Source organism: Acyrthosiphon pisum, chromosome A2, assembly GCF_005508785.2.
Source record: "Acyrthosiphon pisum isolate AL4f chromosome A2, pea_aphid_22Mar2018_4r6ur, whole genome shotgun sequence".
Taxonomy (NCBI): domain Eukaryota; kingdom Metazoa; phylum Arthropoda; class Insecta; order Hemiptera; family Aphididae; genus Acyrthosiphon; species Acyrthosiphon pisum.
In genome coordinates this window covers 35,197,857-35,210,068 of record NC_042495.1, presented here as the reverse complement: position 1 = coordinate 35,210,068, position 12,212 = coordinate 35,197,857, and the positions used below count along the sequence as shown (strand labels likewise).

General features: G+C 29.6%; 2 protein-coding genes across 4 annotated transcripts in view; one reads left to right on the top strand and one right to left on the bottom strand.

Moving 5' to 3' along the window:
* LOC100165306 (epoxide hydrolase 4) overlaps positions 1-8,437 on the bottom strand; it is a 19,204-nt gene extending 10,767 nt beyond the window's left edge. Inside the window, exons 1-2 of one of the 2 annotated variants that reach the window (XM_029490118.1) lie at positions 7,750-8,437; positions 2,198-2,322 (exon numbers count right to left, since the gene is read on the bottom strand). In XM_029490118.1, coding sequence (XP_029345978.1) covers positions 2,198-2,322; positions 7,750-8,094 — 470 coding nt within the window. In that variant the 5' untranslated portion in view covers positions 8,095-8,437. Of the gene's footprint in view, positions 1-2,197; positions 2,323-4,781; positions 5,137-7,749 lie in introns of those variants that run through there. The other variant, XM_008184470.3, reaches the window with a different exon arrangement.
* A 104-nt stretch (positions 8,438-8,541) lies between these two features.
* LOC100160856 (DNA-binding protein RFX2) overlaps positions 8,542-12,212 on the top strand; it is a 46,698-nt gene continuing 43,027 nt past the window's right edge. For both annotated transcript variants that reach the window (XM_029490115.1, XM_029490117.1), the window contains exon 1: positions 8,542-8,591. In XM_029490115.1, the coding sequence (XP_029345975.1) occupies positions 8,564-8,591 (28 nt within the window). In that variant the 5' untranslated portion in view covers positions 8,542-8,563. The remainder of the gene's footprint in view (positions 8,592-12,212) is intronic.

The following is a 12,212-nucleotide window of genomic DNA, read 5'->3' as shown; positions in this document are numbered from 1 at the left end:
TAATAAGAAAAGCCAAAAAATTACATTATCAAAATTTACTACGTAAATATCAAAGTAATCCAAAGCAAATGTGGAAAATGATCAATGAAATAGCTGGCAAGACAAATAAAAATAAGATAATCATTGATAAAATTAAACAAAATAACGTAACAATTATAAATGATGAAATCAGTATTGCAAACGAATTTAATAACTTTTTTATAAACGTGGGTAAGAATGTTGAAACTAATATTTTAAATATGGATAAGAAGAATCTAAGTTGGGATACCCTAAATAAAAACTGTCATGTTAATGATTCAATTTTTTTCTCCTATTACTCAAGACGAAATCGAAAAACATATTCTTAAAATTACACCTAATGTATCCTTTTATGAATGCAATATTACAAATTTTATATTGAAAAATACTGATCGTAGTATCTCTTATCCTCTAATGCTACTGTATAATATGTCTTTATCTACTGGAATCTACCCATCATGCCTTAAAAAATGCATTGTTATACCTATTTTTAAATCAGGTGATAAATTAAATTGCTGTAATTATAGACCTATTTCTTTATCATTATCGTTATCAAACATTTTTGAAAAATCCATTAAATCCAGAATTATAAACTAATTATATCCTAAGACTTAGCCGTAAATTCTTTTTTGTATTTAATGATTTGCGATCCATATTCAATAAACAGCAATTGAGAGTTATATATGTATCTTTTGTGCAATCAGTAATTTCATACGGGATAGAGATATGGGGAGGGACTTACAATATCCATTTAAACAAAGTTAGAGTTATCATGAATAAGATTATTAAATTTATTTTAAGTTTGTCTAATTATACAAATACCGATTATTTATATGAGAAATTTAATGTACTCAGTTTCGATAGATTGCTTACCAAATGTACCCTACTATTAGCTTTTAAACATTAAAAATATTTTAAAAATTGTTATCATAACTATAATACAAGGCTAAAAAAAAATATTAATATAATAGCACCAATTTGCCATAAGCATTTTGGTAGCAAGAGTTGCCTAAATCGAGCGATAACTCTTTGTAGAAATTTGGAAATAAATATTAATAATTATCCTAACTTTATTCATTTTAAGCGTTATGTATTATCCATTGTATAAATTGTTGTTCTATCATTTATTTATGTATTTTATCTATTCATTTTGTTTTATTTTCACATAGTAATGATATTAGACGTCACACAATTAGCACCTGTCAATTTATGATCACCTCATCATAATTTTGTTTATTTTATATTGAATTTAGTTTTAACTTTACTCTGTAATGATAAACCTTACATATCTATTTTATTGATACCTACTACATATTAATAGTATTTAAATATAATGACTAAATTAAGAACCTCTCACCTTCACCACAAGCTTCGCTTATAGGAGGTGAGCAAACAAACTAATTACTGTATTATTTATTGTAACTTTTATTTTATCATTTTGTTTGCAAATATACATTATTATTATTATTAAAATAGTCTATAGTATAGAAATGACCTTGTAATATACAAATGTTTGTACCTACCTACATAACAAAAAGTATACTGTAGTCGTAATTTATAAATTAATAAGGCTATTAAATAATCTATTTATAGTAACTAATTAATAAGACGCGCACTGCGCCCCTAATAACAGATTACAGCTTCAGTAGATAAAATAGTATATCAGGTAAAAGTACTGTCGATATGTATATTTTAAGGGGATTGAAAGCGCTGATTTTCTGTCTATGTCTAGCATACGTGGAACATAGGAATTTAGACGTGTTTTCATTCCAACGTACCGATTGATCTATTGAAGCGATAAGAATTTTAAAAACAGATTTGAATTCATCGTCATGTCTACTTGAGATTGAATTCCTTATATTTTTGATTTTATCCCCCTAAATCTTAAATAAAATTGTACTATAAAGGAAATGAAATATTTTTAAATTGTTAGAGTAAGTAAAATTAAAAAATCTGGGTTGGTCGATCCCAAGTAGACTTCACGACAAATTCAAATCTGTTTTTAGAATTCTTAACGCTTCACTAGATCAATCGGTAAGTTGGAATGAAAACACGTCTAAATTCTTCTCTTTCACGTGTGTTAGACAAGTATAGAAAATCACCGCTCCCATATCCCCTCAAGTCATGTTTAAAAAAATGCCTCCAGAGTCCAGATAAAAATTATTTATTAGTTACTTACCGAAAATGTTTTGACAAGGTGGGAATTTGATGATGCCAACTAATCCAACATGATGGAAATCCGTGTAGCAAAATAACAATCATGCCTTTGGGGTCACCACATTCAACGTAATGAAATTTAACACCCTAAAAATATAAAATAGTCATTAGTCGTGATAATTGTATCTGCAGTGATTGGGATTAAAGAAATTTCAGGATATAAAAATATCTGAAAAAAAATTCAAAAATAATATTTTTATTAGAGACAAAACGTGATTTAAATTATTTGATTTGCACAAATTACAAAACGTATATAAACACAGTGTTAAAACTGATTTCTTAAAATTTGAATATGACTGCATAAAAAAAATTATATTGTATATGATAGCAGACAAAATAGGTAAAAAGGCAACCAAACAACCCGTTGTATCTTGGAAAATAACTACACATCTTGACTTAAAAACTTCTAATAAAATACATAAACCTAAATTACCCATTTAAAATATTCAACAAGAATAGAGACTAGTAAAAATAACAAACCGAGAGAAATAAAATCAACCACCCTCCCATGGGAACATAACGTATCCCTCCCACGTAGATAGTAAGCCATAATCAACAGATTAAGAATTGGTCACACACTCACACCTTATACACTAACAAACATCTAATGAACAAAAATGAACAACGCAAATGCACATTACTGAAGGTAGTTAAGCCGAATGCCTCCTGACGAAGGACTCCAGGGGTAGACTGATGCTCCCCTACAATCTATGTGAAATACTAGCACCAAACCCAGAGACGACATCAATTGTTCTTCAACTCCTCAAAGAGATGAACCTCGTCCAGAAAATTGTACATATTATATACACATGGATTATATTATATGTAATTAAAACAACATAAGCATTTCATGTATCATACTTAACATTTTTTGTATAAATCGTTAAAATATAATTTACATCAGAAACGTCAATAACCTTAGCAGCTGAGGTGTATATATAAATATATATAAAAAAATATATATCATATCATATAAAAAATATACCATTTTTACATTTCGGAACGCAGATAAAATATGACACCAGCAAATAGCCAAAGCCGGTGCATTAACATTTTGTTGTGATAGATGATGATAAAAACAAATGTTTTAAAATAATTAATAATATATTTCAATTTAATGGTTGATCAATATTAATAGTATTATCAGCATGTAGTAGGTGTAGCACTTATAATAGTACTTTTATTAATTTATATCTATCACTTTATCAGTAATTTTGATAATATACTAGCTGATCCCGTTCACTTCGTTGAAAAAAAATACCAATTCTAATATTCTATATGATTCAAACTTTTTTTTTTTTTTTAATTTTTTCCGTTTGAACCGACAGCAGAGGAGGATCTGTGTGAACACTACTACTCCTAATATGATTCAAACTTTGTTCAATTCGTTATTCAATATTCGGTGTAATACACCATTAAAACTTAAAAATGTTCATTATTATGATTATTTTATGGATGCTTTTACCTCATCTGCCCAAGTAACTAATGGCAACCATATAAAATACTATTTTCTACTAATTATTTCTCCTACTCCTATACCCAACAACCATAATATAATATATTTATAATATAAACAAAAATCTCAAAATTCCTGTTTGAGCACCTCTCCGGGTTGGACCTACCATGTCCAATTGTGAATCAAAACTATTCAGGGACTCATTCAAAAAAACACAACAAATTTCATCAAAATCGATTCAGCAGTTTAGAAGGAGTTCGATGGCATACAGACAAACATTCATTTTTATATATTATATAGTCATATAGATATATAAAAATATGCTTTCGGAATTGTAGGTACCTATACATTTGAACGAAAAATAAAATATCGAATAAATCAATGTTTACGGTTACTGTTGCAATAAGGTACTTGGGTACTTATCAAAAAGTACGCTCTAATATACTGTAAAAAAAAAAATAAACGAGTATCTATTATATTGTCCAAATAATACCATTAATTTTATATAATATCTTCACAGTTCACATTTAGTCATCCGGACCACAACTCTCGTTGCAAATTTAAAACTATTATTGAAATCACAAGTTTGCTGTGTGCCTAAACCACAGTATATGGGTACGATATGTACCTATATCTACCAACTGCTGAACTACTGAACACATAAGGAACAATATTTCATCAGTACTAAATGTTATAAATAAATGTTATACTTATAAGTAGGAAATATCGAAGTAATACATAACACGCTGACACATCAATATAATATTATTATGATATTACACATAATATTATCAATAATCAATAGATATTATATTTGGTAATTTATATTATTAATTTACGAAAACTGTAAAAGTTTAGTTTGATTTATACTTAACCCTCCCCCCTCTATTTCGTAATCCTGGCTATGCCACTAACCACGACTATATACATATTTTATATAATAAAGTTTAACACCCTCAAAGATATCGACTATATAATTGAGCATATATGTACCATGTACGTTATATATTATTGTATCTAATATCTATACTACATAGTACATATACTGTATACATTATACATATAATATTACATACTACGAAGTACTAACCTTCACATCCATTCCAAAAGAGAAGCCACCGAGCAGTTACCAGTTTTATTCCGGCAGTACATTCCTCCCACAAAATAGCATAGGTAATAGTGACCCGAGTAAAGGGAAAATAGTGCGCAGAACACCATCTTCTCCTATAGAATGTAGTACAGCTCTCTTGTTGAAAACTTTTATTTTATTTTAACTATCAGTATTGGTAAAAGGTCACTTTGTACGGTCAGTCATAACTTTAGATTGCAGAACAAGGACACTTTGTACTATAATATACATAAAGTATACCTAATATATTTAATGCAAACAAGTCTGAAGTAATGAACAGACCATTTTATTAATCTTAAATATTATTTGGTAAATCTAAGTATCTTATAGATTCCAAATAGGAGGGGATTGTTGGTTATTACCTATCAAAAATAATTTTTATTTGTCATTTTGACATATTTATATTGTATACATTTTTAATTAACTTGTTGACATGACTTTTGATAATAATATAATACAATTATAATTTATTAGCATATTTGATTATTTTGATAATTATTTCAAGATTTTTAGGTTATCAAGTTCCTAAATTAATTTATAAATATATTATAGCACCAAATACTATTTGGATGTTATCTAACCAGTAAATTAAAAAAAAAATTGAATACTTTGACTGTTGTTAATACTATATTTTAGAACATTTGTAATTTACTTTTTATTTAATTTTTAATTTTTACATTTTAATAATTGACATTATATAATATACTTACTACTTAGGTATATAACTTATATTTACAATATAATATAATATGCTTTAGGTATGTATAATGTATATAATAGTACAAAGTGTCCGTGTTTTGACCTTTTAATGCTTGACCGTACAAAATGACCTAGAACCATCATTATTATAAGGACTAATACTCATTATTTCCCATAAGTACACTATTTTTTACATGTTAATAAATAATGGTTTCTCAACAATTCTCAGAAGCAAGGTTTGAAAAGCAAATAAAATTGAAAAAAATCTAACAATCGAATTTTGTCCTAAACGCCTAAGGTAGATGGTTTCAGAAAAACAGCCCAAACACTCCAAACCAAATACCAAATACCAGTTACTACTAGAAGTACCAAAGTATAATTCTGATAATATATTATTATTTGAAAACGCCACTGGTTACTGTTTATCTATATCGATTAGTCACAGACAAAACCAACAAGATCCTAATGTAGAAAATATAGTCTTAAGAATATTTCTTACAATATTCCTGTAAAGACTACCTGCAGTTGTGAAAGGTTCAATAAACTTAAAATCATTCAATTTAAAAATATTTTCAAATTACTCGAGATCGACTATTGGACAAACGAACTTAACGAGCATGCAAATTATATCCTACAACGAACGTGAATTGTTAAAAACTTTTGATATAATGAAATTATTGCCACACTTAAAGTGAGGAAAAAAACTTTCAAAGTAGGTACACCTATACAATTTTATATTTATATTCCTATAAGTTATTATTATAAGTACATATTGAACTTAGAAATATTGCGAGTAACATATAGGAGTAGATAAGAAGTTGAAAGTCGATGATAAAAAAAAAACGCGGTATTAAGAAATATTTACAATTGTTGAGGCACATATCAAAAAAATCGCTGGATCTAAAAATAATCGTTTATGAATAAGTAGAGGTATAAGGTATTAAGCTAGGTATATTATTATACTGTGTAATGACTTATGAGTTATGACTAGGGCGCAGATTTAAATACATATTGCATTTTTTCTGAATGTCCCAATACATTGCTTTCCAAGCATAACATTTGTTCCATACATCAAAGAATTTAAAAATGAACATTTTTTTTTTTATAATATTTATTTTACTTTATCGTATTAAATGTAATACGCACATGTATAGGTCCTATATATACCAGACTGGTTTGGCAAACGAAGATGTTGACAATATTGAGATAATGTTTTTATATGCAGATATTTGCCGATAACGAACAATTATTTAATTCTAATTACGTAAATTTAAATGATACAAATAGATTTTTTTGTTCAACATTATATTAAACACATCTTTTAAAGCAATTTTTTGAAATTTTGTTACATTATTAGTGCTTTAATTCGTATTTTTAAAGGCATTTTTCTTGTTTTTTTCGGAAATGAAAATACACATTATAGTTATGACCAGGACTCAGGACTACAGCATTTGCTTATTTTTATGGTTTGACATAAATCTAACAGAGTGCAATGGAAGTGTATGTCATGTTTCAATCATTATGAAATTTGAAAGTGCTTTTTATTCTTTTTTCAAAAATTTTTAAAAAAATTGCTTATTTCCAGTTTTTCTGTTTATTTTTGCTGTTTTGAATATCTCTGCTTAATTATGATTTATTATGACACGTGCCACTAACAAAACCTGAGAAATTTTAGTTAAATTTTTGTTTTTTTTTTTCTTGTCCGTGATAAAGCTAGAACTAAACATAATTTTTCTACTTTTTATCATATTTACTATAGTATTGAACACCGGTACTTATATTTGCTCACTTATCTATTATCTACTAACCGACCAAATGATTAATGAATACGTTTTTTTGGAGGTTATTCTTAAACAATTTTAAAATTATTTTTCGGAAAATCTATAAAGAAGTTTAAATTTTCTAAAAAATTCAAAAAGACTAAAAGTTTTTGATTTGTTTAAAGGCGAATTTTGTTTATGTTTTTAAGTATACAAATTTAAACGGTATAATATAGAAAAAACTTGTGTTGATAGTTTTTGTCGTGCTTTTTTTTCGCTTATTTTAATATTTTTTAGTTTTATTTGAGTGCTTATAATGAAATATTTAATAATGCCTTTTTCAGCGATAATTTTGATGATTACCTATAAGTGCTAAAAGTCCTGAACCCTGGTTATCACTTATATATAATTAGAGGACATAAGTATATTAGTTAAGTATAATATTATATTATATTGCAGTAACATGGAACCTTGACTTTGACGTACGAGTGGGTACCGTAAACCGTAGTGGACAAACACGGTGGCGGACGGTCTCTGGGCGCCCGGCGGCCGGCCTTATTACCACCGACAGTGGCGACGGTGGTAGCAGTGGCGACTGTGTCATCGTCAGCGACCCCGGCACCGGACTCTCTGTCGTCGCCGTCGACGTCATCCCCTCGACCACCGCCGTTCGACCAGAGCGGGGTGACAGCCCGAACGGCCGCATTCTTGACGATGATCCACGAGCCCCAGACTACGGACAAAGCCAACATTTTTATCGACTCGGCTGCCGATATGGACACCACGTTGTCTCGGCCTCCGACCAGCACGGCCATCGCGGTGGACTTGAGCTAGATGTGGCCGGCCGAGTTTATTATTATACGATGACGTGTAGTTAGTAGAGTTCGAAGGTGAGCACCGATAATGCCTACAGGACGAAATGGCACGCCGTTCTCATAGAATACGCCGGGACGGTATAAAATGACTAAAAGCTAAAACCAAACCGATAACTGTAAAAAATTATAATATATTGTGTACACGAGATAATGTCTGTGACGAAAAACGCGTTTTTGTCACACAGCACTCGAAACTATTTAATAAATAAAAGAATACATTATTAATAATTATGTGTATGACGATATTATTTTGTTATTATCCTATCGTAGTTCGGCGCCACACTGACCACGCGCACAGGTAATTTATACTTGACGGAAAAAATTATATGAACGATCGGCTGAGTGGCGTGACGGTAACTGAGCAGTGAACAGTGATCGGTGTGGACGGGGACGAGCCAGACGGTGTGGAATGATGCCGCAGACAACCGGACAACAAGGTAAGCCATCGTCGGTTCAGGCGGTTCAGCACTTTTGGTCTCGGTCACGCCGCGTATGTGCGAGTGCGAGTGCGAGATAACGGCTGAGAGTGTGAGCCGGGTGGACTTTGACTTTCGTGAGACGGCGTACGATTACAATAATATTATATTATATCTACCTATAATATTATATCATATTATATTATTATATTTATTGTTATTACTGTTATTATTGTAATTTTAATCAACAATTATGAAAACTGATTTGAATAGGTAATAATATTTCACAACGAAATATATTATATGATCATAATAGTATTATAATAATATGTAACTAATGGTAACCCTAAAAATAAACAAAAAGGAATATTTCTTTTCCGTGAGCACCTACCTATATTAATGCGTGATCTGTTCTTCATCTATCTATTGGGGTTAAAAAATACACTATAAAGTATAAACTCCGTCCAGGTCTCAATTGATCTATTATTGATATAACTTCAAATTTTAAGATATAATTTGTTTATTTGAAGCCTCAACTTCCGACTGCCGAGGCCCAGAGTAACAAATGGTAACCATTTATATAATTACTAGCTGAATATGTACACTTCGTTGCCCGTTAAATGTACCAACTCTATATGACTCAAACTTTGTTCAATTCGCTATTTAATATTCGGTGTATGGTGTTTAAAATTAATCTTAACTTTTCCGTTGCCCGGAATAAAAATTCTGATTCACAGCAGTATATTATCAGGTAGGCAATCTACCTGCGGTAGATCGCCGACCACTAGTTTGTACGTAAGGGAATTATTATTAACTCTAAAGTACCAAAGTTATATCAAGTTTGTCGTATTCTACATTTCTACCTATGGTGGATTAATATAATCAATTAATACAAAATCCTAACCTAACCTGTTGCGTCGCTGTTGTATTTTTGACATCCAGATTTCCTACTTTCTGGTGGATTTTCCTAAAATGTTGTTTGATAATAACCTTCTCCGTGATATAGTATTTCGTTTAAAAAAAATCAAGAAGATCTGATAAGTAGTTCCAGAGTTAACACTGTACAAAGGTTTTCAATGAGACAAGCTGTTGTGCGATATAATTACGTGATAGTCGGCCTATATTCTGTCGTCTTGGTCGTGGCTTTTTTTACACCTAAATACATACAATTGAAATTGAATAAAAATCAATCTCATTTAATCTCAATCCAATTAATATTTATTTAGAAAATAGAATTGTTGTTGTCATATTATGTATGTGCTGCTGTACGATATATTTACTGCGCAATGCGATAAGGAGAAATCGAATGTGGCGCACGATTTGATGTAAAACTGTAGAAAAAAAACGAAAAAAAAAAACAAATGAATTAATTTCCATGGTTTACACTTAAATATATACAGAAATAAATATCTCCATGTCGCCAGGTGTGCACTTAAAAGGCCATAACTCCGGAACCACTTATCGCACAGCATACAAACTTCACAGAAACCATCTACATATCAATCTTAATATATGCCCTGAAATTTTTATCGAAATTGGTTTGGTGGATCTTGAGTTATAAAATGTATTCAAAATGTACAATCATTTTTATATACATAGATATATACAATAAAAAAACTAATTTCAACTAAATTTACTGTTACAATTAAAATCCGTAAACTGTAACTAATGGCAACCATTTACAAACAAAATACAATTATCTATTTCCATTGTGAATCTCTAAACCCATGTGGTGAGAACTAAGAGCTGCACCTCAGTAAAATGTGAATTTTTGAAAATAAAGATGCTATAATTAAAATGCTTTAATAGCAGCTCAAAAATATTAAAGAATACATACCTAGACACGGTTATTTTTTGTATGCATTTAAAGTTCAAATTTCGACAAAATTCATCGAAATCATGAAAATTGGAGAGTTTTTCTACATTTGAAAGAAAAAAGTTTACCAGAAAAATAAATAAATTTTTTATGAGTGCTTGAAGTTAGACAGTGGATATTTACTTGTAAATTACCAAATTCTCATACAACGATTTTCTTATTTTGTTGTTATTCAATAGCTAATAAGTAATAACAGTAAAAGTATTTGAAATTTTGATCAAATGTTTATTCATTATACACACAATTTATAGCATACAATTAATATACATAAAACGATTAAATAGCATCTGGCGATGGCAAAATTTGCTGCATCGCCTTACAACATACAAAATATATTATATCAGTCTAGTTTGTTGATCCTATTCGCGGCCCGGTGTCGCACGCACCCACCGGCCTTTGTTCCCGACTGCTGCTTGACCTGGAAGAGCTCAGTCGTTTGGAGAAAAGTTCAGATTTCAACGAAATTACTAATTAAAACCAAGAATAATGATTTTAGTTATTTTGTTGTAATTAAAAAATAATATTCGTAGGTACCTAGGTATATATAAAACATTTATACAGTATATTATTATATTTTATACACACAAATACACAATGACATTTTCAAATGTAATTTTTTTGAAAAAAATGAAGTTATCCTACTGTTGTACAAATGCTAATATAAATCAAAGTACTTTATCACAATAATATTATCAAATATAGGTATAGGTACCTACTTAGTATTATTATAGGCTAACAGACGACAGACCGTATATTCGCTCAGAATCGTTTTTCGTATACAATGATTTTATAACATTATTGAATTCAAATTTAACACAATATCCATTTCAGTGTGTCTCTAGACACCTAAAGTACCTACAGAAAACTAGGAGAGCGTGACCCATTTACCCGCTTTTTTAATTAGTAAATTAACAACTTAAGATGAACCTTGTATTACATTTCCAAGCCCTTTTACTATTTTTTTTATTGACATTTAAAGAAAAAATAAAGATAGTTTAACTTCTTGATAAGCTTATATTTACCTATAATATATGTAGTGTAGGTATATTAAAATGCTAACAAATAGTCGAGTACTATTTTTTAGTTTTTTGGTAATTATTTTTAAAAGTACTACGAATTTTTAATTTAGATTTCTCAATAGTACAAACTATACCTATCCAATTTTCGGTACTGGTTTCCCAAGCGTGTGAAAACTTATAGCCCCGCCACTCAAATTTGTTATCTCGCTGCCATCCGTAACAATAAATATATCGGAAAAACGTACCGAAAAATAAAAAATAATTACAAATACATATATATTATATAATAATATAATCGATAGAAGGTCGGGCACTTGCCTTGGCATAAATATTTTAAATTAATTTTAATAATATATGAAATAATAATATAAATAATATAAATCGAATAACGACGAACAAAAACGTACTCGACTGACGGGGGACGATGGTTATTATTTAACCGTTTGATGTTGGATCGGTTTGATTATTGATTTTTAAATAAACCATATTATATGATAAATCATAAATACCTATGGTACTTTTAATAATGGTAAATTTTTCCAAAAATAATCGAATTATTAATGTAATATAGATATTTATTATCATGGATGGCGGCGATAGAACAATTCTAAGTGGCGGGGCTATACAGTTTTCACACACCAGTGCGGGGATTTCACAAGGCTACAACTAACCAGTACCCAATTTTCTATAAGAAATATCCACCAAAGTTGATAATCAGAGCAATTTTTCTTCTAAAAAAAAATTTCT